At 43.0% G+C, this 27,999-nt stretch overlaps 6 protein-coding genes and 1 long non-coding RNA gene across 13 annotated transcripts; 2 read left to right on the forward strand and 5 right to left on the reverse strand.

Annotated features, from left to right (window-relative positions):
* The first annotated feature begins 135 nt into the window (after window positions 1-135).
* LOC125981770 (SLAIN motif-containing protein-like) lies at window positions 136-3,295 on the forward strand. Its single transcript, XM_049741709.2, has 8 exons — window positions 136-1,528; window positions 1,610-1,743; window positions 1,819-1,944; window positions 2,031-2,123; window positions 2,180-2,244; window positions 2,307-2,364; window positions 2,446-2,562; window positions 2,631-3,295. Exons 1-8 carry the CDS (start codon window positions 1,188-1,190, stop codon window positions 2,843-2,845), a joined length of 1,149 nt encoding a protein of 382 aa, XP_049597666.1. The 5' UTR covers window positions 136-1,187; the 3' UTR covers window positions 2,846-3,295.
* On the reverse strand, window positions 3,130-14,810 carry taf1 (TAF1 RNA polymerase II, TATA box binding protein (TBP)-associated factor). The gene is made up of 44 exons (XM_049741712.1): window positions 14,492-14,810; window positions 14,234-14,348; window positions 14,003-14,126; window positions 13,819-13,935; window positions 13,603-13,725; window positions 13,229-13,470; window positions 12,941-13,153; window positions 12,602-12,844; window positions 12,313-12,526; window positions 12,137-12,244; window positions 11,880-12,047; window positions 11,600-11,727; window positions 11,426-11,533; window positions 11,176-11,349; window positions 10,928-11,101; window positions 10,750-10,854; window positions 10,455-10,655; window positions 10,229-10,370; window positions 9,952-10,082; window positions 9,790-9,870; window positions 9,552-9,701; window positions 8,800-8,919; window positions 8,445-8,620; window positions 8,134-8,366; window positions 7,839-8,046; window positions 7,527-7,692; window positions 7,182-7,393; window positions 6,977-7,100; window positions 6,811-6,909; window positions 6,553-6,730; window positions 6,410-6,477; window positions 6,202-6,324; window positions 6,036-6,128; window positions 5,827-5,911; window positions 5,687-5,754; window positions 5,468-5,581; window positions 5,283-5,372; window positions 4,909-5,013; window positions 4,642-4,734; window positions 4,359-4,566; window positions 4,114-4,282; window positions 3,858-3,996; window positions 3,707-3,784; window positions 3,130-3,571 (listed from the first exon to the last, which is right to left on the reverse strand). Exons 2-44 carry the CDS (start codon window positions 14,345-14,347, stop codon window positions 3,392-3,394), a joined length of 6,189 nt encoding a protein of 2,062 aa, XP_049597669.1. The 5' UTR covers window position 14,348; window positions 14,492-14,810; the 3' UTR covers window positions 3,130-3,391.
* Window positions 14,811-15,180: 370 nt separating this feature from the next.
* fam76b (family with sequence similarity 76 member B) lies at window positions 15,181-18,916 on the reverse strand. 2 transcript variants are annotated; one of them, XM_049742594.2, is made up of 10 exons: window positions 18,418-18,916; window positions 17,742-17,806; window positions 17,612-17,666; window positions 17,356-17,511; window positions 17,104-17,276; window positions 16,964-17,014; window positions 16,780-16,857; window positions 16,565-16,697; window positions 16,383-16,484; window positions 15,181-15,994 (listed from the first exon to the last, which is right to left on the reverse strand). In XM_049742594.2, exons 1-10 carry the CDS (start codon window positions 18,502-18,504, stop codon window positions 15,905-15,907), a joined length of 990 nt encoding a protein of 329 aa, XP_049598551.1. In that variant the 5' UTR covers window positions 18,505-18,916; the 3' UTR covers window positions 15,181-15,904. The 2 variants fall into 2 exon arrangements, with proteins under 2 accessions (XP_049598551.1, XP_049598548.1); XM_049742591.2 differs by having other exon boundaries at window positions 16,565-16,700; window positions 18,418-18,915.
* Window positions 18,917-19,173: 257 nt separating this feature from the next.
* Window positions 19,174-23,301, reverse strand: mtmr2 (myotubularin related protein 2). Of its 2 annotated transcripts, none has more exons than XM_049742587.2 (16): window positions 23,074-23,301; window positions 22,684-22,768; window positions 22,586-22,609; window positions 22,445-22,508; window positions 22,282-22,376; window positions 22,097-22,201; window positions 21,861-21,965; window positions 21,712-21,795; window positions 21,494-21,643; window positions 21,218-21,406; window positions 20,965-21,150; window positions 20,646-20,852; window positions 20,483-20,575; window positions 20,305-20,418; window positions 20,029-20,205; window positions 19,174-19,949 (listed from the first exon to the last, which is right to left on the reverse strand). In XM_049742587.2, the coding sequence occupies exons 1-16, from the start codon at window positions 23,151-23,153 to the stop codon at window positions 19,785-19,787; spliced, it is 1,923 nt and encodes a 640-aa protein (XP_049598544.1). In that variant the 5' UTR covers window positions 23,154-23,301; the 3' UTR covers window positions 19,174-19,784. The 2 variants fall into 2 exon arrangements, with proteins under 2 accessions (XP_049598544.1, XP_049598543.1); XM_049742586.2 differs by having other exon boundaries at window positions 22,445-22,511.
* LOC125982234 (uncharacterized) lies at window positions 22,765-23,627 on the forward strand. Its single transcript, XR_007486306.2, has 2 exons — window positions 22,765-22,946; window positions 23,046-23,627. It is a non-coding gene; the product is annotated as an uncharacterized lncRNA (long non-coding RNA).
* cwc15 (CWC15 spliceosome associated protein homolog) lies at window positions 23,414-25,192 on the reverse strand. 3 transcript variants are annotated; one of them, XM_049742598.2, is made up of 7 exons: window positions 25,123-25,192; window positions 24,630-24,774; window positions 24,412-24,524; window positions 24,247-24,347; window positions 24,055-24,165; window positions 23,797-23,966; window positions 23,414-23,719 (listed from the first exon to the last, which is right to left on the reverse strand). In XM_049742598.2, the coding sequence occupies exons 2-7, from the start codon at window positions 24,758-24,760 to the stop codon at window positions 23,590-23,592; spliced, it is 756 nt and encodes a 251-aa protein (XP_049598555.1). In that variant the 5' UTR covers window positions 24,761-24,774; window positions 25,123-25,192; the 3' UTR covers window positions 23,414-23,589. The 3 variants fall into 3 exon arrangements, with proteins under 3 accessions (XP_049598555.1, XP_049598556.1, XP_049598554.1); XM_049742599.2 differs by having other exon boundaries at window positions 24,630-24,771; window positions 25,123-25,189; XM_049742597.2 differs by having other exon boundaries at window positions 25,119-25,189.
* Window positions 25,193-25,483: 291 nt separating this feature from the next.
* LOC125982230 (uncharacterized) lies at window positions 25,484-27,996 on the reverse strand. Of its 3 annotated transcripts, none has more exons than XM_049742589.2 (2): window positions 27,699-27,996; window positions 25,484-27,438 (listed from the first exon to the last, which is right to left on the reverse strand). In XM_049742589.2, the coding sequence occupies exon 2, from the start codon at window positions 27,409-27,411 to the stop codon at window positions 26,140-26,142; it is 1,272 nt and encodes a 423-aa protein (XP_049598546.1). In that variant the 5' UTR covers window positions 27,412-27,438; window positions 27,699-27,996; the 3' UTR covers window positions 25,484-26,139. The 3 variants fall into 3 exon arrangements, with proteins under 3 accessions (XP_049598546.1, XP_049598547.1, XP_049598545.1); XM_049742590.2 differs by having other exon boundaries at window positions 25,484-27,412; window positions 27,699-27,995; XM_049742588.2 differs by having other exon boundaries at window positions 25,484-27,415; window positions 27,699-27,994.
* Window positions 27,997-27,999: the final 3 nt, after the last annotated feature.

Consider the following 27,999-nt stretch of genomic DNA (forward strand, 5'->3'; position numbering starts at 1 on the left):
AAAAAAAAGTACTTCGCCGTTTGCGAGCTATTCGTGAGGCGGATACAAGTAAGCAGGGGTGTGGAGGTGGAGTTTGGGGAGGGGGTGGGGGGGCAGGTGCCGCAGGAAAACACCTCCCACTTTCTTTGCTATGACGTCACGGAGGTGAAGCCAGTTTGAATTCAGCCTGATTTGCCTTTTTTTTTTATCTATTCCAGGACATTTTTTAGTTTTCATCTGTAACATCTGCATGTACAGTTCATGTTCTAAGTGCAGTTATGTGGTATTTAACTTTAAAGGGTTAGTCTTTAAGATCTGTTTTTATTTAATTCTTATTCACCTATGTGCAATACATTTTAATTGCATTTTTATTTTATTTTAAACATTTAAAGCACGTGTGTCAAACTCAAGGCCCAGGGGCAAGATGCGGCCCGCCACATCATTTTATGTGGCCTGCGAAGACAAATTGTGCATCAAATTCGTGTGTCATTACTAGAATGGCAAATTGTCTTCACTTTTAATATCTTTTTTTTTAAATATTTGACCAGTTTTTACTCGTCTGATTTGAAAACGAATTATTTGTCAGTTTGTTTTGTAGCTTTTACTGTATATAATATGAGGTGCTCATACATTTATTTGGGTTGACAGTCATAATGGCCCTCCAAAAGAAGTTATGAGTACAATGCGGCCTGCGAAAAAAAATGTTTGACACCCCTGATTTTAAAGGGACAGTGTATTTTTTGCCACCTAGTGGTCACTAATAGAATTAAATGACATGAATTTGAAGTACATGCATTATTATAATACTGTACACGTTTGTATCTGCAAAAATTATGTATAGTGTTAGCGTAATTGTCAAATGTATCAAATAATTGCTGCAGGTTATCATGGCCAAAGTGTCAGCTGAGATTTCTTTTGGTAAAAATCACGTTTTTAACACAGCTTGCATTCCGGAATATCAAAGTGTTCCTTGATAGTGTGCTGCTAATTGACTTTTTTCTTTCTTAGCAGGAACTTGCCAACACTTTAATCCACATAATCTTGTGATGCTTTTCTAAATCCATCCAATCTGTTGCGGCTCTATAATTAACAGCCCTGCTCTAGAAATCTGGGTCAGTAGATCGAAGCCCGAGTGCTGCATCGTGTGCTGAGCAAGTTTTGAACCGAAACTCAGGATTGACAAACGTGTCTCCGCTAAGGATACCCAAATGGATACCCAAAACCTGGCCATGCAAAACTGGAGTTTGGATTTTAACGATGATTTTCGCTCAAACCATCCTATATTCCAAAGCGAGGGAAAGTCAGATCCACGTCCCAGCAAGTGGGCCGAACCAACGGGAATGAAAAGTTACACTTCTCGGTCTTTTGCCAGGGATGCTAGGATGAGACTAGATTTTTTAAAGTTTGGATCTAATTCTCAAGTGTCCTTCGCTGCCAAGGATGGGATGATGCTTCATGATGAAAAAGAAAAAGACCCAGGAACACATACTGTTTTGGACTTAGTGGACCTTCTTGAACTAAAGGATGATAAAGAGGATGATGAAAGCTGGTAGGTACCATCAAAATATATCACAAATTTAACCAAAATGGTATTTTTTTTTTTTTACTGAATTAACTGGATCCCACACAGGTTATATGAATCTCCAAAAAAGCAGATATTAGACGACAACCAGTCACCTCTGAGATGGTGTCGACACGTCTTGGATAATCCGAGTCCTGAAATGGAGGCCGCATCTCGTTTACTTCGCAATAAACTAAATCAAAGTAAGCGACACAAAAGCAACACTTCCCCTTCTAACATGTCGTGACTGATCTCATCGCACTTTTATTTCCATACAGAAACAAGCAGTTGCTACAGGAGTATCTTTTACAAACAGCCTGCAGCGCAAGATCACACCGACAGTGCATGTGTGGATCCTCACAATGACAAAATATCTACAAATACGACACACGACACCTCTTTGGGTATTAGCGCCTGAAATGAACCTGAAGTAAATCTAACATTGACAGTAAACATGTCATTCATATCCCAAATTTTTGTATTTAAACAGATGATCTGGCTATGCCCTGTGAGTCCATAACTACCAGCTACAAATTGCAGGACATCACAGATGTTCACCTAATGGCCCGTATACAAGAAGACAGTAAGTCGAACACAATTCTATTGTTGTCTCGATGTAACCTGGTGTCCATATTGTAGGTTTACGACAGGACTACATCTCCGCGCCCGCTGGTGTTTCAGACAGAAGAAGTCCCGAGCCACAAGTAATACTTGATACGTTTACAATAGATGCAATGGAAAGGAAATACATCTTGTGTCGTCACAGGTTCGACTTCGTCAGCAAGTCACTCAGTTCAAGTTGCTCAAAAGAGCTCAAAATCGAGGTATATGAAGAATTCAGATTACCTTCTCTGATGTTATCCGTTTTTAATATCTTTGCATGTGTTGACCTCTGAATAAAACAGCCAGGACAGAATCACCCCTTAGGACCAGCCTTCGTTCACTCCAGGCTCTGAGAAACAGTCGGAGTTTGGACACCGATGACTGCCTGCCTGATCATCAAACACCAAACACACCATCAGGTAAGGATAAATTGTTGTGGATGGGCAGTAAAATTGGAATAAAATATCTTTTGTCTTTTATGTGGAAGCATCTACTAAGTCTAACGACTGGTCACAATTGGTGAGCGGGTCTTCAGTCCACAAGACGGCCACGAGGGAAGTGCAGAGGTCTCAGTCTCTCAGCCCCCGTAGGATCTCTCATCGTGCTAAGAGATACTTGTCTGTTAATGCGTGTGTCTATGCTTCACCTGAGAGGTCAACCACTGCAGCTTGGGGCGGCACTTCGCCATCAACGCGAAGGTGAATCACCTCAGCCGACACTATTCGGCGGAAACATAAGGGCACATTGTTTGACTGTGTTCATTTGTTTATAAAGCCGCTGATTGGATGAGAGCAGGATGCTTGCAACGACATTGTCTTGCATTTATCCGGTTGAATTATTTCTTTTTATAGCTGAGTTACCATAGCGGACGTAATGGTGTTATGTAAGGTATCCTCGACGAGGGGAGCATTTACTAAGCATTCGATTAGAAAGCACCAATTGTCTCTCACAGGCTCCAATTTTTCGTAATGTACTTTACAGCTACCTTGTATGTGACAATGAAGAAATTATTCTTGTTTATTATTTTTCCATTGAAAGAATGTAGTTTGTGTTTACAGAATGAAATCAAATGTCTCACATAAATATAATGGGTAAAATAAACGCAGAAATTTACAATGGGAAGCGCTGACGTTACAAGCACTTGTGAAAAATGGCTCACAGAACACTGTACTACATATTTACATGATAAATGTATTAAAAAAATAGTTTCAAACTTTCTGTCTTGATATTGGTAGCAAAAAAAGTAATCTAGTCCGAGTCCATGTCGCTGTCTCCTCCGATGGATCTGAATTCTTCGCTCTCCTCATCCTCACTGAGCTGGACCTGCGAAAGTACGGCTGGACCTCTCCGCCGAGCGTCTTCCTCTTCGTCTTCTTCCTCCTCCTCACTGTTGCCTTCATCGTGCGTGTTTCCTCGTAGCTGCCATGGCTGAAAGGCAAGAAGGGAACGGTAGGGGCATTAGAAGAGGTGATGTGACTCAACTATTTTCTGAAGCACTTATGCAGGTATAATAAAGAGTATCGCAAAACAAAAATCACAAAAGACAAATCGTTTCTGTCCTACCTGTTGTGCGTACGGTGCAGGTGTTGTGTTGTGCCTTTCCAAGTCCATGAATGACCATTTGCCCTCCTTCTCATCATACTGGAGGCACAAAAACCATTTTGTTTCTATCTTGTAACATTTCTCTGTTTGTACGTGTTGCTACTTTGCGTACCTGAGAATGTGGAGCTGGGCCTCTCCCACGTGTGTCATCCTCTTCGTCTTCCTCTTCCTCCTCGCTGATGCCATCGTCTTCTACGTTCCCCCTGGCTGACGGTTGCATTCGACTGCGGCTCTCCTCAAAGCTGCCATAGCTGAGATGCAAAAGAGGGACAGCGCGAACCGAAAATTCCATTCAAACCTCCAAAGTTGCTACAGAATCCTTGCTTTGCAAATATTTGGCTGTGAGTTGATTGTAAGGCTCTTGGTACCTGACGTTGCTGTCTTCCATGTGAGGCCCATCATCGGCCCCGTCTGCTTCATATGACATCATGCTCTCGTCCTCCATGCCCATGCGCGCCGTCTCCTGCGCTCGCCTCGGAGGCGGTCGCACATCGACCTCTCGATCCGAGTCACTGCCACTCTCCGATAAATGGATGGCTAGAGAAGTGGTGAGGAACAAAGCGGAACAATGTAAAATGGTTATCTTAGGAAACTCCTTGAAGCTTTAACTTACTTGAGAATGGATTGTCGCCCTCCTCCTCACTGGCGTCATCCTCCCCGTCGGACATGAGCAAGTCCTGATACAGCACGCTGGCATGAGTGTGGGGGTTGGATCTGCGCTCATTTTCTTCCTCCTGTCGGTTGTGCATGCGTCTGCGAGGAGGCAGCAACATCTCCTCGTCGTCATCGTCATCCTCGAGATCTCCTTCGGCATCCTCGGCCTGCTCAGACGAGCACAGGCGTTTGATGAAAACTACCATCCTTGATTGTGCTCATGCGAATAGTGCAGTACTCACAGGAGCGGGTGTTTTCGGTTTTCCGTCTTCTTCCTCAAAGCCTTCAATATCCACATCCGATTCTTCTTCCCTGAGCCGTCTGCCGTGGCGAGCCTGAAATCCCAAAATCGAGTTCAAAAGCACAGACTAAACAGACTGAGCCGCTCTTACAACCTCTCAGTGAGAATGCCCAATGACTTTTGACTCTACAAACTCGACAAGCATGATAATCAGAGGATGGACTGGCGAGAGGTGGAACAAGCCTGATTACTGACTCTCGTTCCATACCTGCCCCCCTCTCTTCTCAGAAGCAACCACTAGAGGTCCATCAGAGAAAAGGCTGCTGGGTGCCCTGGATGGGCCTGAAGCACCGCTGTCAAACAGATCAGCAGGCTGGCCAAACACATGGCAGAGAAGTTGCACAAAGTGACAAGAGTGAAGGAAAAGACAAAAGGAGACACTACACATGACTGTAAAAGATGAAAGCCACAAAGAGCCTTTGGAAGGATTGTTAGTAAGGAGGAAATACTGAAGGCGAGAGGAACATTACAGGGTGTGGCAAAAAAGAGACAAGGGTGCTGGATAAAGTTCCAGTGTGTTTCACATGGAAGCACCATTTTCTGAACTACTCCAGCAAAATGGCGGCCCGGCTGCTATCATACCTGGGCTATGTAGGGCGAAGCTGAGGCGAGCCTCTCTAAGTCCATAAACGACCCTTTGGCTGTGGAGATGTCTTTATCGTCCTCGTCGTACTGGGCGCGCAAACAGGAGTGGTGTTGATGTTAGGAAAACCAAAACAATGTTCTAACTGCTTCGGAGGAGCTTCCTCAAATCGCCGTCCGTCTACCTGTCCCATGTATGATCCGTGAGCCATCTCCAGACTCTCAAAGTCAGCGGCATCCAGAGCTGCCTCTTTGGCCGTGGAGATGTCCTTTTCCAGCTGTGTCAAGTGTTCATCATACTGCAGGCACAAGAGACGGAAATGATTACGACATTCCTGCTTAAAAGAATTCAGCGTGATTGCTACTTGTATTGCTTAGACCAGCAGAGTTATGTCTCAGCATACCTCATCTAAGGTCTGCCTGCACACACTGATGATATCGAGTGCTGTCTTGGTGTACGGACTGTCGCGCCCTGTGAAAAACACACAAAAGAGATGATTAAACCATTTTGTGCTCAAAGTCCCATAGCGAGAAATTCTCTCACCGTTGTACTTGATGCTGTTCGTGTGGATGAGAGTGACATCTGAGAGGAAGGCGTCTCTGTTTTGGTATTTGTGCTTGGAGATGTTCTGATGATTTAGAAGAGAAAAGTGGACATGTTTTGAAAAGTTATATTACATCTCTTTTTATAACTCAAGTTTCCCCCAGAAAGTCCTTTTGCATGTTTAGAGATCGTATATTTGTGGTCCTCACCTTGCGGATACTCTCCAGGTCCATCGGGTCTATAATCACCTTGTAATAATCAGGCACAAACTTTTTGTTGACAGGTTGGTGGAACGGCCATGACTAGAGCAGAGGAAAGTGCAAATGAGCTGATAGTTATCTGAAGGAACAATTTTGCTGGGGAAGGAAAACCTACGTCTGGTACGACCATCATCTTCTGGGTTACGATGTTGTCAAGGATGAAGGAGAAGGCCACCTGATCGTCATCATCGAGCAAAGGATTGATGGCTTTTTCGAGCCTAACCAGTCTGTCCTCTTTCTGTGGATGCAAAGGTCAACGTCTGAGTATGTTTTCAAGATTTAAGAAACTTGACACAGAAGAAAATCAGCGCAGTCACACTTACCTCTTTCAGCTTCGTATCACACAGATCCAACATTGATTGCGCAACTTGCGTGATCGGATGTTTTGCTCCTAAAACGCAAAAACACAACCCGATGTAAATGATGATAGTTAAAAAAAACAATCATAAAGGTGTCACTTAAGTACCATTGTATGTGGCGCTGTTCTTGAATATAAGCTCAACGGCTTCTCTGAACTCCTCCCTGGATGGATACATTCGTTTGCGGACATTCTCCCGGAGTGTCTGCAAGTCCATCGGCCGCGTGATAATTTTGTAGTAGTCGTTCACAACCTTGGCGTTTACTGGCGTGTGAAACGGATATGTCTGTTTGGAGGATAGAGAGAATTATTTTTCAAAATGCAAATTACAAGTTGACTGAGAAGAAGTTTGTCGATCACGCTTACGTTAGGGTGGTCGCGCATGTCGTTAATGATGCTCTCCAGCACAGAGGACAAGGTCACCATGGGGTCGGTGCGCCTGCGGTGGATCGCCTTGTGTGGTTTCTACAAGTATGATTTTTTTTTTTTTTAAATCATCTCTTCCTTTTTTATGTTCAAACAATCTGTCAACATTACTGCTACTTGCATTCAGATAGTCGCAGTGCACGGCATTGCCAACTCGTCTCTTCTTTTTCGGAGGAAGCTGCTGCTTGGGGAACTTGAGCACCAGAGATTTTCTGCGCACCTCATCAGCACTGTTGATCCAAAAATAAAAGTGAAGTAATGCATGCTTTAAAAATAGACAAATCATTTCAGGAAAAAAAACAACAACATACCTTTCAATGAGTTGCTTGCCAAGCACGATCTTTGTGCCTTCCACCTTAATCAATTCCTCGTTGTCGTTGTGGATGACTGTCTTTTCTAGCTCCTCCTCCTGCTCTTCTGTCATGGCGACCGGGTTCGAAGGGGGTGCGTTGGTTTGATAGTAGAGTGGGCAGAACTTGTTTGTCCTCATGTGCCCGATGGCACCACATGCGCCGCACTTTAACTAGGGAAGAGAGGCAAAGGTTGAAGAAAAATCTGCCATGATCAAAAAATTTGTAAAGACCTATTCAATGTCATTTCAATGAGATAAGAGAGGGAAAAAAAATAGAGGACTTAATCAGCAAGCTTACTTTTACCTTGAGGTCTGGTCTCTCTTTCATCTTCTTGGACTTCTTTTCAGGAGGTCCCTTGAACTTGTCTTTCTCTTGATTTCGCTTTAGTCTCCTCAGCTGCTCCTGGATCCGCCGACGCTCCTTCCTCATCTCTTCTCTGTGCTGCTCATCGAAGAGGGCAAACTTTCGTCTGAAGACACACAGACATAAGGAAAAGTTTGTTTAGTTTTTAAATGAGGAAAATTAGCACTCTTGAAATCTTTCACCACTGTAAAAACGTTGGAACATAATTTCTTATGACAAAAGTTATGAGAAGGTTTGAATGGAATTACTGACATGAATTCATCATCCTTGGTCGTTCGGATCCTGGTGTAGGCATCGATGACGGCGGATTTGCGCACAGTCTCGCAGCGAACATATTCCTTGCCGTCCTCGTCCCTGAAGGTTCTGTAGATCTTAAGTCGGCGTCCTGTGGCTGCGGAGTTCAAGCTGGTGACTGACGACGTGTCATCATCTTTGTGGGAGCTGGTGGACAATGAGCTCGCTAAAAAGAGACACAAGGCACAATTTGCATTCCGCCGGTACGATCACGATGTCGCGGGCAACCGGTGAACGAGGAACCGCGACTCACACAAGATTTTGCGGCGCTCCTTCCGCCCCTTGTTGTCACGGTCGCTCTCCTCCCCCATCAGCATCCTCTGCAGCTCCCGCCGCTCTTGTTCTTCCCTCTCGCGTGACAGCTGTGAACTGGTCTTCTTGTTCTGCAGCATGTTCTCAATATTCTTTCCCATTTCCTCAAAGTCGCTATCCTCGGCTGAGCTGCTATCTGTGTCTGTGGAGAGAACTTCCGTCGACTCCAGCACCCTGTGGCAAAGGACATCGCCGCAAGGTGAGTTGAAAAGTCCACAGAAAACATCAAGAATAAACCCAAGTGTGTCTTACTTATTCTGCAAGTCAAAGATCCGCTGACATTCCTCTTTGTACCGCTCCTGGTGCTCGGCGACAGAGAAACGTGAACCTCTGGCGAACTTGCTCATGGGGCCTTCTCCTGAACGAGCCTGCTCGGTGGACATGGTTCTCACCACGTCAATCACTTCCCAGCGTGAGAGCTTTTTTATCTAATCGACAGGAGTACAAACCAGCACAATTACCTTCAAATGATTTAAAAGTGGAAACAGAAAGCATAGGGAAAGCATTGGCCTGTGGCGCTAAAAATATATATATAAAATATCTCAAATGGCTGATAAACATCCTCAAAAGTCTTTTTAGAGCTCATAACCTCTTCGGTCAAACTTACCTCTTCTTCTGGAACACCAAACTTGCGCAGCAGCTGCTTGGCATTTTTCAGTGACAGTCTCCTCAAATCGGCATCTGTCCCAGTCACGGTCTTCTTAGCAGGGGTTGGCTCTTTGTCATCCTGAGAAAAATAATCATACGGCCCAAAACCTCAACATCCAAGCAACATTCACCCGGGGGGAGGGAACGACCACGGATCACCCACACGCCCAGTACAACAGTCACCCGTTACACCTAAAGAAAGTTAAAAGTGAAGAGAATATCTGGCCAAAATGTAAAAGCTGGCTGTCAGCAGGAGATTATGATTATCGAATTCCACTTTTGGGTGATGAGAAAAGACAAGGATGGTCATATTCAGTATTGCCTGTAAGACATTCCCACCTTATGTTGTGAAAAAAAGTCACCTGACCAAAACCTCCAATCAGTGTTGCCTCAACACTTTAACTGGGAAGACTTTCGAAAAGACGACTTTTTTTTTGTTTGGCATTTAGGTTACTATTGCTAGCTCGAAATTTCTGCGTTTAGTTCGTCCCCAAATTGTGTGATTGGGTTGAGGTCAGGGCCCTTAAGTACTTCCATATCAAACTCACCAGCATCAAGGCTTTATGGACATAAGTTGCATGCTGGAAGAGAAGACAATCTTTCTTATTTTTCCATATGAAATGACGATTCAGGGGGAAATGAATACCCGACCCCTCATTGACTGCCCAATGAGTTTCTAGTAAGCAGCCACATCACGCAAGCATTTCACACCTTCTGTTGAGTGGGCTTGTTAGGCACTTTGACGTAGGAGAAACCTTCTCCACAGCCCGTGGGGTCAGCCACACCCGTAACCTCCAAAAGGCATTTCCCCTTCATGGCGGAGATGAAGGCTCTTGTTGTGTTCCAGGGAGCTGTTCGCACCTTACATGAGAATAACAATGGATTAGTCCAAATTGTATCGTATAGTGATGGACGAGACTGGAAGGTGGAGAAGAAAAAAAAAAGACACCTCGTCATCAATCTTCATTTGAAAGTCTTCTTCGTTCTCCTCCTCTGGTGCAAAGAACGATTTTTCGCCATATCCGGCGTCCTGATGTAAAGCGACGGTATGGTTAAAAAAATTTGCTGTTGCAGCTGTCGACAGAACATGACAAACTTTGAATCGCATCACCTTGAGTCGTTGCTCGGCCACTTGCATGCTATAGTAAGAGCAGCATTGCTCCGGAGACACCATGGCTCGGATCTCTTCCTCTGTGGGCAATCTGAAATCAGGTTTCAGCACCCACCAGTTGGAATCCATCCCTGGAACAAAGATGAACAAAAAGCTCCCTCCATGAATGAACACGGAGCATCAGGGTGTAAAGATGCAGATTTTTCTTGAGCAGAATATCACCACATGAAATTCAAGTTTACTGGTGTAAACACTAAATATTCAATACAAACTGTACCGGTGCGTTTGAAGTCGGCACAAAGTTTCAGCCTTTTCCTGATGCTGCTCTCGGAATGCACCGGAAATGCTTTCTTGATATCCTCCATGCGAATTCTCCGCGGGCGATCCTTGCTCTTCCAGAACAAGCGGTAAATGAACACCTGCAAAAAAAGATTTGGCAGTTGAGATATGGCAGATGTACACAGCCTAAAATTGTTCAAATGAAGTCAGGCGAGTGGACATACTTGAAGGAAGTCTCTTATGTGGGTATTTGCTCGTTTGGAGTTGGGCCCGGGGACCTCGTATAAGGGGCAGGCCTGACCGACTACCATAATGTCCACGATTTCTCGGATGTAGTAGCCATGGCGTGTTCTGATGACCAGAAAATCTGTCTCGGGCATTTTGTGCAAGTAAATGGGGGAGCGGAAAAGGTTGTTTTCAAAAGCCTAGAAGGAGGTGAAAAAAAAAAATAACACGGGAATTAGTAAAAGGATTATGATTACAAATCCTCAACGGAATAGTGAGTGCTTTAATGCTGACTTGGAGCAGCTGTCCAGGATGCAGAGAACCCAGAAAAGGTGACGTGTGACAGTAGACAGTTTCTCCATATTTGCAATCTGGCGCTCCAGGATCCTTTCCAGGTTTCTGCATAATGGAGATTCCAATTAATAGTGGTTGACAATTGTAATCATCCAAAGCCACCAAACACGACACCCACTCTTTTGTAGTAGTTTTTAATTTTGGTGGCCATGCCGACTTGCATGATGAGAGGGGGGTATTCTTCGCTGTACTCTGCCAGGATCAGATCTCCATCTTTGCCCGTCAAATCCTGCGGGGTGCGCATGAAGAACATGTCTCCTCCTCCCGAAGCCTGCCGCTCCTGCTCTCGCATCTGTGTGGACATTCACACCATCCGTTGTTTATACACGGCGGAGGTACGAGAGCAAATTTTGAGCCTTGTCTCACCTTCGCCTTCTTCTTAATGTGCTTGAGCAGAGGTTGGACAGGATGTGGACCGGGCTGAGCCAAAGGTCCAAAAGAGTACTTCTTCAATGTGGACCTGTGGAACTGCCGCAACTTCATGGGCCCCATGTGGGTGGGGAAGAAGGGCTGCCTCAGCTCCAAGGCTGGGATGGAATGCTGCTCAAGAAACGTGTTGCTCATTAAAATCTCTCCCACATTTACATAGACGTTCCTTCTTGTAAGTTTAGCTCACCTGAATGATGTTGCCGCCAAACGTCCCCCTCAGACCTTGCTGTTTGGGGTAGTAGAATTCGTCATTGGAGAGGTTCCAGGGGTCCTTGACCTCAGGTTGCGACATGTTCTGAGTGGAGAGAAAACATTGAACGCACTGCAGCTTTGTAGGAACTGAACGGTGGGGATGACTTACCTGTTGTGGCTCGTCTTTTATCACCCCAGTTTTCCCGAGCAGGATGCGACTCTTTTTGATTGCCGTTTCCTTCTTGTTCTCTTTTGACGGGGAGTGAGATGTCGACGCTTCCTTTTCATCGGGAATTTCTAAATTTCAAAGAAAACATTTAAAAAAAGTAGAATTAAAATTTTTCAAATAGGACGAGATGGAAGAAAAACAGCAGTTGTAGTGGATTGGACTTTTTCATTATGACATACTGCTGCGGAGGAAAAATACCTCGCATCTGACGTGAACATACCAAGAATGATATTCTCATCATTGGGATCCAGTGTGAGAACCGGAGGAGTGAGTAAGTGATCCATTTCCTGATCATCCCAGATAATGTTGTCTTCCCAGCGCCCATAAACTAACTCTTCGTTGTCAATGGGGAAAATTGAGAACCAAGGAGAATCATCGTCTTGATTGGCTGCAGAGGAATACATACACAGGTAAGAAGAAAAAAAAATAAATGAAAAAACATCTTTGTAGTTTTGGTGTCATTTCTAGCCAACTCACATTGATGATCGTGGCTGTTTTTGTCCCGCTTCAAGCCGGTTATGGACAAGGTTTTGGGCATAAGAGGAGGGGTAGATGGGAGCAATTGCGAATTACTTCTCGTCAGACCTGAAAAATTGAACAGATATGCATGAAACATATCTATGCACAGCTCATTTTTCAACTTGACATCTCACCTTGTTGTGCGTTATAAGCATTAGCATTGCGGGTCATGCTTGTGGGTAACCACCCTGCAAGACTAGCACGTTGAGTCTTGGTGCCCTTGTGCTTTACATCCTCCCCGTTCCAGATAATGTCATCCTCCCACTGCAGTTGCGTCACCATCAAGAAGACTTCGTTCTCCAGGGCCAATTTGTCCTCCTCTGTCTCGTTATCGTGGCCGTTGTGACCCTGCAAATGCAGTGATGATAAAATCAAAAGTGCAAGCTAATTCTGCAGTATAACTACAAGTGGCCACCAATCAACCTCCTTAGCGGTCCTTGTCGTTTCTTCATGTGCACTTTGCTCCTGAGATTCGCTGGACTCCGTTTCCTTCAGCTTCAGCCCGTAATTGAAATTACTCCCATCCTCGGGGACCCCCATCATGTCATACCAGAGCTGGGCAGGCCCATATCGCCATTCGGCAACTTTAGGCCGCGATTCTGTCTCCTTGTCGCCGTCACAACAGGTTTGTGAGAACTTGGACTCCACGGGTGCCATCATGGTTATCTGATATCATAGAAGATCAGTAATAAATTACACAATAGTACAAATAAAGCTGATATTTTGGGGATACTATTGGATAGCTTTAAATTGAATATTTACCTCATCGTCCGATAGACACTGCTCAGGGGGCGGAGGGGTAGCATACTCGTAAACCCACCCCGACTTTTCCTGCCCTTCCTCTGCAAGCTCTCCCTCAGGCGGAGGAGTCCCAGACTGGACATCCCGGTGCTTCCGCTTCTTCTTCCTTCGGGCGCTCCTCCATACCGACGGCATGTTTTTCCCTGGGCCAAATAGCCGTAAGAACCTCAGAACCTGACAGGAAATCCAAAAGACTCACTGTTAGTGCTTAGTATGTGTGAGATGGTGTCAAGGGAGAGGATACATTACTTTTCCAGGTCTAAATTCGGGGAAGAGCTCTGTGACACCAGGTAGCGCTTTGGCAGCATCTTTCTGCATAATGCCAGCAAGCGGGAGGGTGAGGCTGTCCGGTTCGCCTCCGGGCCCGGAAGCCAGGCCGGGGCGGTCCGATTCTGACTCTGAGTCGGAGGAACTGCTGAAATCAACCTTTTCGGCAGTAGATGATGGTGCGATGATAGACGGCAGGATAATACCATCACCCTCTTCCCCGACTGTGAGGAGAGGCAGGTGCAAAATTCAATTGTTCTGAAGCAGGAATCATCCTTAGAATATTTTTATTTATATTCAAGCATACAGTTTGACTACACACTGACAGACCTAGGTAAAAAAACAATTATGCATACCATTTGCACTCTGAGATGCAGGCTCTTCTTTTTTAGCGGGTGTTGAAAAGCTTGGAGGTGGGGGAGGAGGCATGAGCTTGGAATCAATATCCTCGCAGTCGGCATCGTAGTCATCTTCATCATCTGCAATTATTGAATTTGATAAAAACATTAACATAATTACACAAAAGGTTTCGGCTTCTACCAATACTCTACTATAAATAATGGGAAGCTCACCTGCTTTCCTGCAGGGCTGCAAAGATCCCATGGCTTGTCGATACTTCCGTGTTTCATCTTCAGCAACCTCACTGATGTCAGAATAATCAATTGCATCTTCAGTGCTTTTCACCCAACCTTGATGAAGTAAACACAGAATTAAAAAAATGACTTTCCACTAGTATTAATGCTCCGATCCACTCACCTTCAGCATCCACATTGGTGGGTGTTTTACTTTCCTCTTGCTCATCATCCTCATTGGAGGTGATCTCTGTGATGAGGGTGCTCAGACCCAGATTACCCAAGCCGGCCAGATGCTTTTTGGACTCCTGGGTTTAAGAACCGACACCATTAAAACAAGTAGCCGTGTAAAAGTAGTTAAGATGGTCTCTTACTGTTACTGTAACTTTATGTTTTTTGTGTTTGAAAGACTAACGTTGTCCAGGACACTGTCGCCCTCGAGTTGGCCATCTTCATTTATGTTCCCAAACAAGAAGCCAGTAATGGAGAAAGGGCGATCTTGGTCCTCATCACTGTCGGAGTCGGACATTCTGAGAAAACAATGTTACCATTGTAAACATTACACAAGTACTAATATATCTTAAACTTAAAACACATTTCTGATGATACTGCAGGTTTAACTTTCGCTGATGATAACAGGTTAGCTGCGATGAAAACAGCAGTTTCCTCTTACCTTCCGGGACTTCTATCCAATTTGTTCCCAAGAGGCTTAATAATAATGTTCAGTATTTTACAGACGCTGTGCTAGCCAGCTATATTACGGTTCAATGTGTCAATAAAACATTGACACATTTGCTAACAACATCGCACCGAGGCGATGTATTTCTTCGGCCGCGCGTTTTGAAATGTTTTACGAAACACTAAATAAATTATAAATTAAGTAGCAGTCCTTAGTAACTTAAGACTGTATTTGTTGCTATTTAAAAAGCGTCCGCTTAAAGCTTGCTGCAGCTCGTCATTTAGCAACAATCATGTAAACCGGAAGCTGGACAATTATTTCCGGTGTAACCAAACCAAAACTCCAACCCATAGGGGGCGATGCGGCTCATGTCTCGCGTTTGAGAATAGGGCGACAGACGAGAAGACTACTGATACGTGATCTTATATTGCCCCTATGTGGCCAAATCTGGGACATCAGAAGGAGCAACTGTCTAATTGCATTCGATTATCATGAATGTATGTTTTTGTTTTTATAATGTATGTAAATTATTAGTATTATTATTTTTTATTTACACTCGCTTGGATAGGCTAAGCTGTCCCACGACCGTCAACCATTAATTTGTGTTTCTTTCTAATATTGAAATCATGTCAACAACAGTAATTGGAAAATAAAACGCTTAGAGATTAAAACAGAAAAGAGAGGGCAGTTTAGCCAGTTTTAATTGCTTTTAAAACACTTGGTCTGGGGGGAAAAAAATACAAAAGTGTTCTTTGACAGCACAGTATGAAACCAGCCTGATGAAACGTGAAGGGAGTGTTTTCTTTAAAAAGCATCCAATATAAATCATAATTACAACTGGCCTCACCATACACATACTGTACTCGCTAAAACAGATACAAGCAAGAGTTAAAATATACAACGGCTGGTCACACTCCTCATATTTGCATACATTGTAAAGTTGCACAGTCTCTCCATTCAGGAGAACTTATCCCCTGCAATCATTTAGAAAAATATAATGTCCCAAATGTGGGATATTCTTGTAGTATGTTGTGTGCGGAAATCCAGACCAAAAAAGGTAAGAAATACAGTTGAATAAATAAAAAAAGTAGAGTGTAACACCCATTAAAAAAATCCGGCGGATTTTGTTTGATCTCTTTTGTTTCACCTGGCAGTGCTAGTGAATGAAGGTTCCGTCCCTCATTCAAGATGCATTCTACAGTCCAAAAAAAGGTCACCTAAAAATATCTAAAATATGTTGGTGTTTTGGAGAGAGATTTTGTTTCTTCTTTGTTTCCACGTGATAACACGTTTTCTGGTTCGACCAACAAAGAAGCGTTTGTTGTTGATGGCGAAGAGGAAACATGGACTTTCACAGTTTTGAAAGTGAAGTTACTCTTGCGTTGGCAACCGACGGTCAGCAAATTGTTAGGGCAGCAGCAGTGAACTTCCTGTCCGATCAAACTTTTTACCTTTGGACAGCGCGGCCACTTGTTTCATCAGCTCTCGGTTCTTCGCCTGAAGAAAGCAATGGAATATTTACATCTAAAATGACCTATGAAAAATTGCATTCAATATATTTTACCTGTCAAAATATGGTCAATGAACTACTTCTTTCAACATAGAAGTTGTTTGATACAACATCAAAAATACTTTTTTTGCTTTATGACACTGAAAGCGACACTTGTTGCTTGATACACTGATGTCAGTGTATGCTGCTGTATGGATGCCACAAGCAGCGGCTTTGTTGAAGAAAAACCTGCACATCTACAATTAGTGTCCTGGTGAGTTGTACTTTTAATCATTTCTTTTAATGCTTGTCCGATGGAATCATCGATTAATCGACTTCACTTCGTATTATCAGTCACCATTTGTCCGCTGCAGTTGCTGACAATATGACCATTACCTGCTGCTGTTCCATCGACTCCTTGTGTGCTTTCTCCATTTGGTTCATCTTGACTCTCATGTTGGACTCTTGGTACTGAAAGTCGGCTTTCAGCTCCGTTAGCTGAAGCCAAAATTGACACGCAATTATGTAAACATACAAGCGGGCAACAAAGAGTGCTGCTGCTTCCACTGCTAGCCAACCTTTCGTTCCTTGTCGAGGATGGTCTGGTCCCGTTGTTGTAGGAGTCTCTTTAGCGACATCACCTCTTCTTTCAGTTGGCTGATAAGAATGAAGTTGTCAGTTCCTCCTGAATCCATGGACTGGGTGATGGAACTGCTGTTTATGGGACAGCGGTTAGAAGAGCCGTCGGACACGAGGGGGAAATTTTGCATAAAAAAAAATATAAAAATCATACCTGTCACCATTTGATGGCTTCAACTCCAGTTTTGGTTTCTTCTTTGGAGTCTCTTTTTGGATTGAAGATGATTTATGGCTGCGGAAAGTAAATGAAGATCAAAAAAAAGTGTAGGTCCTGTGTGTCCATTAATGTAGCGCTGGCTTGATACTCTTGGCACCTTCAAAAAACTGGAAAGCTTTACCTCTGCTTCCACAATCCTTGCTCCTGCTCAGGACTCAAGCTCCCACTCAGTCTGCCAAAACACAAACGGGTTTAGGACTGCAGGGAGAAAAAAAAAAAAAAAATCCGGCATAATCGGGGCGACACTTTCCGTGTACGTACTTGTGGTGAGAGCCGCTGTGTCTTTGTTGGTGATGGTGATGTTGCTGCCTTGAGTCTTTCTCGTTCAGGGATGAGGAGTTAGAGGAGCCAAAACCTTTCCTCTGCTCCTTGGTTTTCTGCAGAACACGACGATAGGACAGTGTGCAGAGCCAGCACAGCAGTTTTCCATCCACCTTCGGGACAAGATGGACTCATAAGACACATTCACTTTAATCCGGAACATTTATTCTGGCATGTGTGCTCGGTTGACACCTTTCTCCTGCCTTCCTCCTTGCGGTCAAAGGCACACTGCTGCTTGCACTGCTCGCAGGTTTGAGGCGGCCCATATTTTTTTTCTGAGTTTGTACAACGTTGGCACTTTGTCCCAATAAACGCTGCAATAATGTTACAGTATTGACACGGTTTGGGCTGCAATGAGAAAGATGATAGAAAAAGTTTGAATTTATAATGCACGGAATTGAATATTCATAAAGTGCAATTGGAGAGTGGAATGAAGGTTGTAACTCACTGTTCCAAACTGTTTGACGTTCTGGGCACATTTCTTGCAAATAGTGTTGGTTTTACTGTGGAAAAAAAAACACATTCAAAAAAGCAAGAATACAGTATAATTGCATTATGAAGCCTGTGCGATGCGTTACCTTTCCTGCTGAAACTCGGATCTGCAGTAGGTGCACTTCACAATTGGGTGTGCGATGCGACACTCCTAAGAAAAAAGCGTGAAAATGTTTTCACATGTTCAGACACTTGAAACAATTTCATCAGAAAAGTGTATTTTACAGCAACGCTCTTTGCTGTTAGCACTTAGTTCTGCTCAGAAGCCAAGAAATACCTCTTTGTTCAATAAAAAAAAAAAAAGTGACTCATGGATTGGTGGGTGCAGAGGAAAACTATTTTGTAACTTTTTCTTTTAGACCAGAGAAGTGTTTTTTTACAGAAGAAAAATCTCTCACCAGCAAACAAGAATATCACAAAATAAATCAATCTTAGCCAAATAATTTTCGGACCGTTTAAATGAATTTTAATGTCTCAGAAAGACTATGCACCACAGCAGCAAATAGGGATGCAGGTTTACCTGACTGGTGTTACTGAATCTTGACTAATCTTGTAAATGCAAACAAGCATATTGAGATTTGTTGTACTACAAATAACAATGAATGTTGACACTGTAATTCGCTGTTGAATAATTTGTTGCCTGCTGGCCTGTGTTATTACTACTATATATATATGTAGTGTCCTTTTATTAAGATAATTGTTTTGCTGCTTCTGCAGACTGTTATAATAACAACAAGAAAAAACACACACACACTCCCAAACCTTGCACAGCTGCTGGCCTTGCGAAAGCTCCTCGAACGGATACCGCTGGTTACACTTTGTACAGGCGTACAGAGCCGACGTTGCCATTCTCGTCCAACTATTGTCACCAATTTAAATGAGCTAAAGCAGTTTAGAGGTATAGTGACCGGATTAAGGGTGCTATTTTCTAAACTGACAAAGGCTAACTGGAAGTAAGAATACGCGCACAATGTGATGGCAACTACACATACCTCGCTAAAGCTAGCTAGCAAAGCTAAACACTGAAGGAGCCGAAGAACAATAAACTCTATAAATGTGATCTATGTCCGTTCGGCCGCCACGTGACCAGACAGGATTAAGTCGATTAATATTAACCTTGGGGTGTAAAAACGATTTTTAAAAAGGAATTTGGAAATTGTGATAAGTTTCTAGTGTTCTCGCAAATGGTTTTTCCTGTTTTTCCATCTCTCTTTTCATATCGAAGCCGTCGTCCTCATGTCAGCGGATGTGGTTGATGACGTCACCAAAGACAGGAAGGACGACCTATGGAAAGTCTGCGAGATTCACTTTTTCAAATACAGCCAATCGCATTCCCGAAATATGAGACGCGCCTCTTCTATTGAAAGAAAATGAATCAATGGATTTATCAAAATGTTACCAATGTAAGAAAATGTAAGTATTGTGAACAAATTAAAAAAAATTGTGATATCAAATGTCTATTATTTTAAGATTAGATGTTTGTGCTATATAAAAAATGAAACCTGAACAGGCATATGCTAGTGTTTTTGAAATATTTGCAATTTATTATGGGAGAAAGGCACAACATAAGGCAACAAACCTGAGATTATCATCACTAATCTCCTTCGGGTTTCACTATCATTAGCAATGGTCAAAGGTTAAACTATACATGACATAGAGAAACAATAGTTAATACTTTTAGGTAATTTAGGCACATAATCTTTCAGATTAGTTGAACTGGATGTTGCTACAAATTATTATACGTATTACACACTGCTAATATACTGGCAACTCCATGATTATAAAGCATGTTGGCAGCTACTTTTAAAAAAACAAAATTGTCCCATATTACAATTATGAGTAATTGAATAAGCAGAGCCTGTTTAAAACTGAAATAAAAATTTATAACAAAACAATAAATAATGTTGACCATGTTAACAAAGAGGAATGGTGCACAGAATCAATCCAATATTTGGTCGCAAAAAGAACAGGTTTGAAAAACATAGATGTTCTCATGTGGTGCGTGGGGCAAAACCAGAGTAACATTTTAGGAGAACAAAACCTAAAAGTACAGTCTGGAGACTATTTCTCGCCAAGAAGCCTTGCAAGGGTGACAATGTACACCAGCCTCCAATAGGAAAGAAGTGCGGTCAAACAAAGGTCTGTACTGGGGTGATGGACCGCGTTGGCGAGCCCGCCCGCTCCGAAGAAGAGGACGCCGAGCGATTAGTCACTTCTCGCTGCAGCTCGTCCACTCTCTTCTGCAGCTCGGCGCGCTTTGCTAGCAGCTCCTTGTGGCGCTGATGAACAGGTTCCTGTAGTGAACAGGTGAAGTATCCAAAGGTTCTACTTTGGCACACCCAAGTCAGGTCTTAAATAGCTTGCGACTCTTACCTGAGGCCTCATACGAGGGTTCCAACGTATATAGTAGCCCACCCAGAGCTCTAGGTGGCGTAAACTGACAACAGGGAACAGCACATGATTGGAGAAGTTGACGTACAAAGGATTGGTGAACTCCTCCAGCTGGCTGTTGATGTACGACCACAAGGACACTGTCCTCTTTGGAATCTCCTGTAAAACACGTGAAATGTTCATCTCTGACTGATCATTTTATGATGACGTGGAGGTGGCTAAAGTACTCTGGGAAGATTTCATGAAAAGCTCACGTACTTCCTTCAGTCTCTGCTGTTCGCTATTACACAGGAATGTCCCGAACAAGCAGCTGTACAGATGTTCCAAGATGGTCACCAGGAAGTATTCATTGAACTCAAAAGCTGCAGGAAACTAAAGCAAACGGTTTCTGTGTTACTCCTAAGAGTCATTAAAAAAACAAATTAGAACGGCTCACCTGACGAGTCAACTGCCACACACAGTCGACAAACTGAATAAAAACGGGGGAGCGATCCGCGTCCGTGTGGTTCTTATCGCCATGGCCGATACGCTGAAAGGTGAGTCGGGAATTTAGAGCGTGTTGTAGTGTGAGGACAACAAGAGCACGCGGCGAATATTACCAGCTGGAAACGGTGGCCAAAGCTCAGCCATTCTTTCTCCAGCAGCACCTGGAATCCGCGAATGGTTCGGTAGTGAGCGTCCAGCATGAGCATGGCCAGCGAGGTGAGCTGCGCCGTGCGGTCCCAGCCGTCGCTGCAGTGCACCACCACCGACGTTTTGCCGGACTCCACCTTGTCTGCGATGCGCAGTGCTCCTGCCAGGATCAACTACGAAACACACATTCAAAATACAATATATAAAAAGTCTACACACCCCTTGCTGAAATTCAATTTTTACGACCAATCCCTTATTCGCACCGGTTGCATCATTTTGTCTCACCTTGATGTGCTCAAGCCAGTGAGTGGACTCCAGATTTGAAAGCCAGTGCGAATCCTCAATGTTGGGGTAGACAATATCCTTCAGCTTGCGGAGTGACTCTCTCATCACATGGATGTTGTGAATATCCAAGAACACCAACTCAGCATTTTGATAAGCGTCCTCACTTTCATATCCACCACCTTTCATCTGAGGTTCAAACAAAAACATTTTTTGGGGACATTCCCATTTACACAGCTAACGCTCCGGCACAAACCTTGTTAGCAGCGGCATTCACACTCGGTCTAGCATCAAAAATGAAGAGCTTATGCGACTGTGCGTTGGCATCCATGATTGCCTGCAGGTATTTTTCATCCTCTTTGCTCCGTTTCCCGTTCACTCCAACCATAGGCTGGCTGCAACGTGTCACCGTTGCCTGGCTCTCTGGATGGATCCAGGACAGCACCTACCAAAAGAGTAGAGTGAAATAGAAGAGAATAAAAAAAAAAAAAAACCACTACACGAAGGATGCTGAAGCAGAATGTTTACTCACAGGTATCCTTCCCTTTGCCCGAAAGGCGGCTATTCTCTTCAGCTCCTCATCTGGAATGTTGACCGGAACAGCCATCGTTGACGGGTAGGTGTCACACAGTTCGTAGTGATCGTTGACCTTTGTAATCCTCCAACTTTCATTGGGAATGCCCTATATATAAGCACGCAACTTAAAAGGTGTCTCTCACCATTTACAAAAGCCCCAGTTTTGAACTGCACCTGTCTTTTGTATTCCGACACTGCATCGTACACCTTCCATCCATTTTCAGGAAACACTTGTCCGTATTGAAAGGCAAATATTTGCTGTGGAGGAGTTTATCAGTTGCTGTGTGGCTGACAAGCGCCAACATGGTTGAGAACTCACTTACCAGTCCATTGGAGACAGGAAATGCGAATTTCATCAACACTTCGAAAATGGACTTCCTCAGAGTGTCGTCCAATTGTTTGTGAGCAAATCGCAGATTGCGCATATCCTGTGTGGAGCAACCACAAGACTCAATCGCAGTATACAAACACTGATCAAGATCAATCTCCACTAAAAAAAAATTAAATAAGCCAACAGAGCATGTCAAGTCTTCTGTTGACCATGTTTGTGCTGACACACCTTGCAGACAAGGCCATAGGACACATCGCCGCGGCTTGACGCACTGCCAATCTTCTCCACCCGACTCACAACCCCAAGAGGCAGATCAAGCACAAAAGAAGGCTCCTAAAAGTTGATGGTGGAGGAACAGAGAGTCATTGTTTTGTCCAGAACTTGTTTATGGCGAAACATGATTGAAACCGTACCCTGTCCATGCATTTGAAGAAGAGCCTATAGTTGCTAACGGTCAGTATTCCACGTACTGCTCCGGTGAAAGGACAGAAATAGGTGATGTCTTGTGCTGTAAAATTAAATCAGGATAAAATCACTAAAGCGAGTACGACAGAAGTGCACGAAAGAAACTCATACCCATATCTTGCACAACTTCATTTGGAAGCAACTGTGGTTCCTCTTTATCAGAATCTCGTAAAACCTGCTAAAGAAAAAAGACAAACAGGAATGGAGAAGACGTGTTGAAGTAATTACACAAGAGTAATTCAGGGCTTCTACCTTTGCATGAATTTTGGCCTTGACCTAAAATAGAAAAGAGTTTGCATGTCAGTCATGGGATGATTTATGGCATTGACTCCATTTTGTTTTATACAAACCCTGATTTCTGGGGAGAACTCCGCTGAGGTGGCCGTCTCAGACAACATGGCAGAGGAAGGTTTAACCTGGGCCGAACGCTCAGAACTGTTAAGAGAGAATATTTTCTTTTTCCACATTGCTGCAATTCTGAAATGATGCTTCGCTACTTTTGTTATATGAAGTCATGGATGAAGAGTGAGGGAGTAACAGCTGATAACAAAAACAGTCCTGTGGGCGCTGGCCAGACTTCGTCATCTGCTACAAATCCCGATTCATAAATTATGTAAGCATTTTAAATTCCATGTTCTCCTTCAGACAAATTTTTGAAAGCAAATGTAAGCTTCAGTTGAACAGAATTTACATAGAATAATATTTTCCTTAGTTTCAAAACTTTTAGCTAGCAACGCTACCTGGACAATGAATCAACACTCGGATGTCGAGAAGAGGATTGCTTCGAGCCCAAACTGTCCATACTTCCACTCTTCTCCATGTTGTTCTGTTCTCTTTTGTTGGCTGAAGATCGTTGGCTGCAGTGGAGCTACAAGGATATCTAATCCTCCACTAGTCTGACAGTATTAAAGCCAGCAACAAACGGAAGCTGCCATGTTTTCCCAACAGCCTCACTCGTTCTAAAAAGGAAAAATAGATACACAGTGCCCCCTGGCGGACAAAGTAAGACTTGCAGCCTTTCGTGAAAACAAGTTCTTTAAAAATAATAAATGTATACAAAAACATGTTCACAAAGCTTAATTGTATGTTTTATGATCTTTAATTATGGCGCTCACATTTATATACAAGATTAAAGTTGCTGTTCAAACAAATGTATGTAAGAAATTTTATTTCAATGACAACAGATCATCCTCGCTACAGAGGTTAACTACTGTAAACTAAAAAAAAAAAGAAATCACAGGAATACACCTCACTGTCTACTTGACATATTTTTCCATAAACTTCTTGTGAAACTCAGAGCGCAGCGTATCATTGATGAAGCGTTTCTCTTTGCGTGCTTTGTCCAATCCTTTTGCGCAGTTCTTAAACACCACATCATCATCCCACCTGGATAGAAATTATTTGATCAGTTGTTGAAGATAAGCATTAATTGTAGAATAAAACATGGCACATGTCTGCGTTACCTTCTCTTGACCTTGAATGTGTTCTGAGCCTGAGCGATTTGTTGTTGTTGCTGCTGCTGTTGTTGTTGTTGTTGCTGCTGCTGCTGCTGTCCTGCCAAATTAATCAATGGATTGCCACTTAATATATTCTCCATTCGGATCCTCTCCTCCTCTGCTTTTTGCTCCCGGTCCTAAGATGGAGAAATATGCAAATGCAGATATAAAAACATGAAATCGAACTAGAGCATTCAAATAATTTTTTTTAAATTGATAGTCGACCCTGCGTTCTTGTTCTTCAGCTCGCTCTTTCTTAATCTTCTCCAGTTCTGCGAGAAGTGCTGCGGTGTCATCATCATCGCTATCGTCCTCAGAGTTGTCATCGTCGTCATCCTTTTCACAAATAGACACAATTGTGACTGAAGAGGCTTTGTGCTTATGCTGTCAGTCTTGAAGGATGAGTGCGGTACATACCTCGGTAAGGGGATCGTCCGCATCGAGATTAGCTGCTGGAATTTGATCCAGTCTGGGTCTCTTTGAAGATGAGGAGGATGAAGAAGAGGATGTGGTGTGCTCTGGAGAATCAAGAATGAATTATAAACCAATGTAAGACAGAGTCAAGGGGTAAACTTTACTAACCTCTTGGTCCCCTCTCTCTTGTCTTTTCACGCACAGCTACACGCTCCCTCTCCTCCAACTCCCTGCGGAAGTCACGGGCACGCACCTCCTCAGGGGCATCCTGAGTTGGCTGCCTAACAGACAGAATACACAACAGAAGATTTGAAAAAGTGTATTTCCTGTAAGCACTTGTAGATGAGTATATGAAATATGCTGCTTGAGTATATTTATCTACTGACCTATACTTGATCTTTGTGTGACCGGGAAGATCTCGACTTGAATATTGCTTTGACAGTGCACTCAAATCTCCTTCTCCTTTTCCTCGCCCTCCTCTGGCGGGTTCAAATGTTGGTCTTGCAGCAGTAGTCATCGTGCACGGCTCTTCTTTACACGGCAATTGAAAGACAATAAATTACACAGAATTGACTGAATCTCAAGAGTTTCATAATAGAACGGCACTGACACAATTATGATTCGAAAGTAAGTTATGAAAAAATATTATAATCATGCCATAAAGGATTTATGGCTACATTACTATTGACTATCACTGAGAGCCATGAGACGTTTGCTAGCTTGTAATGCTAACGACGCACCCAAAGTTGAACAACGCTATTTCATAGAATGGAAAAAAAATCCTATTCAAACAACAAAAAATAAAACATGTTTAACAATAAAGTCTGCTTTTGAAACGCTAGCAACTAGTAATAGAAATAAAGCAGTTGTCTTACTTACAACAATCCAACCGTACTGAAGAAAGGATGAGCTTCCGCAACCAATACGTCACTTCCGGTAAAAGCTTCGTCACTATGTACGCAAGGGACAATTTTTTTTAAATATATAAACACTGCATGAGCTTAAAGGGAGTCAAATATGTATTTAAAATATTCAATACGTTATTATAATAAAGAAATAAACATCTCATTTTAAATTGTAGTCTTTAATCTGTAATTATATTCAGTATGAACTCATGTAATTTGTTTTTTATTTTACTTACATTTACATTAAATCAAGTTATTTCGCCCTTATGTTCTTGCTATGACTAAGCTCTATGGGTGTGACGTGAAATATCAATTTTTATTCAAGAGGGAGAACATAATTTAATCCATCTTTATTTTGTCAGTGTGAAAATGCATTCAAATAACTGAGGAAGTTCAAGGACAAATTGACTCATCAAGGTCAGTATAATGATGATATTTGATCTATTGAGAGATCAGTAAAAAACCTTTTTTGTTTTTGTTTCTGTTTTTTTTTTTTTAAGACAAATGCTAACAACACTGTCAGCAAATTTTCCCATGTCAGTAAATACATAAATTACATTCTGGAACATGCATGTCATCAGTGCAAATAGCAGCTTCCATTTTCTGATAATCATCCAGTACAGAGCTGCAACAAACAATTATTTTAATAATTGATTGATTTGTCGAATTATGTGTTTCAAATGGACAGTGGGAAAATGTACAAAGATAAATTAATGATGATTTGGTCACTGGTTTGGTCTGTGACATGTCAGAAAAATGCTTAAATATTATTGACAGATTTTCAAATTAAAAGCATTTTGATTAAACACAAAGAAAATCAGTCTCCTTTAATGGAGAACTACAATTTACTGTACTGAAACTGAAATTCCATGCATTTGGGCAATTAAGCAATAAAAAAAAACAAAAAACAATTGAATCAAAAATAATAAATGTTTGTTGATTAATCACTGCACTTCTAATCTGGTGTTCATTTATATTTGTAAATAACAGATCAATGTCCAGCCGCAGCAAGACCTCCAACATGCTCTCCTGATGCTTCAGGGTCCACGTTGTGCGATGATGTCATCAAAAGGTTGCCATTACATTGAAAGTGGCTCACAGGGTATATGCCGCACTTCCTAAAACTTTCCTGAACTATCCTGATACCCTCGTCCTCTTTAGCCACCTGATACGCCTCTTTGAACACGCCCGAAAAGTCTTTCTTGCTGACTGTAAAGAGAGTCGCATTCGTGGGGTGCATCTGATCTAAGAGCGCGGCGAACCGCCGCTTGACGAGCGGAAATAGGCCCGCGTCGAGCGGCTGCAGAATGTGAGAGCAATGAGGTGGCAGGCACACAAGGACGACGCCTTCCTTACGGGCAGCCTCCACCACTTCCAGGTTCACGGGTGACTTGTGGCCATCGAAAATGATCAGCAGAGGCCGCTCTTTAGGAGCATACGGCAAGAAGTGTCTGAGGAACCACTTCTTGAAAAGTTCCGAAGTGACGCATCCCGAATCCGACCACCCGTAGAGGGCATTTGACGGTCCTTGCGTCTTGTAACACACGCCTCCTGGGTAGGATTTGGAGTAGACGATAAATGGAGGGATATCCTTCCCTGCTGCGTTGAAGCAAGCCAGGACTGAGATGTAGTCCTTGGAGCCCGGAGTTGACTTGCAATCTAAACTGGCAGCTTTGGAGAGAACCGCCCTCTTCCGAGCCAGCTGAAAACCCATTTCGTTGCAATTCCAGATGCGGTGAGGCTTGTCCCCAAGCGCGTGAGCTTCCACCACAGAGCTCAGGAGGTGAAAAAAATGATCCAATGTTTCCTTCCTCACATGAACCATTCGACCTCGGATAATACTGTCTGCTGGCTGAATGGTAATATTCTTTTCTTGACGCCTCCTAAAGTTGAGCCACCAGGTTTGACCCAATTTCGAAAAGGCCACCCTTCTGTGTTGACGCTTGTAAATGGAAGACGCAAATGATACCAGCTGCTGCTTCGTGAGCGGGAATCCGTGCTTGGACATGTATAAAGAGAACTCCACCAACAGTTCCTCGTCAGAAGATGTTATAAGCTGAGCAGGCCCACTACGACTCCCTGGTGTCACCCGTCCACTGACCCGGTCCCCAAGCGAGGATTTGGGGACTCCAAACTCCTTGGCTGCCTTTCTCACAGTGCACCTCCCTGACTTGACCTCGATCAGTGCATGCTCCATGGCTTCCTCTGTCCATTTCTTTTTCTTCTTCCTTCCAATTTTGTCAAGATGATTTCTTGAAGGCATGCTTCTAGGATGGAGTAGAATACACAGCTGATGATTTAATTATTTTCCATCACAAAAACAGAGAGAGAGGAGATGCTTGTTACAATCCATGCTTTCTATCTACAATAATAAAACCTATATGTCAAACAAACAAAAATGTCAACTCTGGATAGGAACTTGAACCTGAATGCATGACAAGTAGTAATAATGTAGAATGCATTTGTCTCGATTTATAAAACATCTATCTCGATGCATGTATATTTATTCATTAAAATTCAAATATGAGCAAATAATACTGAATGACTTACTGATGCTTTGGAATCAGCCGATATGGAGAAAATTATTGTACATCAGCCACCACTTGATGGCTTAAACGTAATTGCTGCACATAAAATTGCAAGAGACCCCAAAGACAATGATTTCGTAATTTATAATGAAAAACAAAATAAACCACATAAAAATGACCACTGATGCTTCTGCAGCCGTAAAGTTAGTTACCGACAAAAAAACAAAACAAAAACAAATGAGTAGAAATGAAGGTAGAATTCTCTGTTTCCCTGTCAAGGTTCTTCTAACCTGGAAGTGGATCAACGGCCTTTCAAAATAAAA

The sequence above is a fragment of the Syngnathus scovelli genome, chromosome 15, assembly GCF_024217435.2.
Source record: "Syngnathus scovelli strain Florida chromosome 15, RoL_Ssco_1.2, whole genome shotgun sequence".
Lineage (NCBI taxonomy): Eukaryota > Metazoa > Chordata > Actinopteri > Syngnathiformes > Syngnathidae > Syngnathus > Syngnathus scovelli.

Bases quoted from the DNA above. Each gene is read 5' to 3' on its own strand.
- LOC125981770 (XM_049741709.2), top strand. From the start codon at position 1,188: ATGGATACCCAAAACCTGGCCATGCAAAACTGGAGTTTGGATTTTAAC. The intron at 1,744-1,818 runs GTAAGCGACACA...ATTTCCATACAG, and splicing joins TCGCAATAAACTAAATCAAA to AAACAAGCAGTTGCTACAGG. The intron at 2,563-2,630 runs GTAAGGATAAAT...TTTATGTGGAAG, and splicing joins AACACCAAACACACCATCAG to CATCTACTAAGTCTAACGAC.
- taf1 (XM_049741712.1), bottom strand. From the start codon at position 14,347: ATGTCCGACTCCGACAGTGATGAGGACCAAGATCGCCCTTTCTCCATT. The intron at 11,350-11,425 runs GTGAGCTAAACT...TTTCTTGAGCAG, and splicing joins TTGGCGGCAACATCATTCAG to CATTCCATCCCAGCCTTGGA. The intron at 4,283-4,358 runs GTAAGTTAAAGC...CCACTTCTCTAG, and splicing joins GGGCGACAATCCATTCTCAA to CCATCCATTTATCGGAGAGT.
- fam76b (XM_049742591.2), bottom strand. From the start codon at position 18,504: ATGGCAACGTCGGCTCTGTACGCCTGTACAAAGTGTAACCAGCGGTAT. The intron at 17,667-17,741 runs GTAACGCATCGC...TTTTTTCCACAG, and splicing joins TCCGAGTTTCAGCAGGAAAG to TAAAACCAACACTATTTGCA. The intron at 16,485-16,564 runs GTTGGCTAGCAG...TTTTGGCTTCAG, and splicing joins TCCTCGACAAGGAACGAAAG to CTAACGGAGCTGAAAGCCGA.
- mtmr2 (XM_049742586.2), bottom strand. From the start codon at position 23,153: ATGGAGAAGAGTGGAAGTATGGACAGTTTGGGCTCGAAGCAATCCTCT. The intron at 22,769-23,073 runs GTAGCGTTGCTA...CTCTCTTAACAG, and splicing joins AGTGTTGATTCATTGTCCAG to TTCTGAGCGTTCGGCCCAGG. The intron at 22,202-22,281 runs GTACGGTTTCAA...ATCAACTTTTAG, and splicing joins TCTTCAAATGCATGGACAGG to GAGCCTTCTTTTGTGCTTGA.
- cwc15 (XM_049742598.2), bottom strand. From the start codon at position 24,760: ATGACTACTGCTGCAAGACCAACATTTGAACCCGCCAGAGGAGGGCGA. The intron at 24,348-24,411 runs GTTAGTAAAGTT...TTGATTCTCCAG, and splicing joins AAGAGAGAGGGGACCAAGAG to AGCACACCACATCCTCTTCT. The intron at 23,720-23,796 runs GTAACGCAGACA...ATTTCTATCCAG, and splicing joins ACATTCAAGGTCAAGAGAAG to GTGGGATGATGATGTGGTGT.
- LOC125982230 (XM_049742589.2), bottom strand. From the start codon at position 27,411: ATGCCTTCAAGAAATCATCTTGACAAAATTGGAAGGAAGAAGAAAAAG.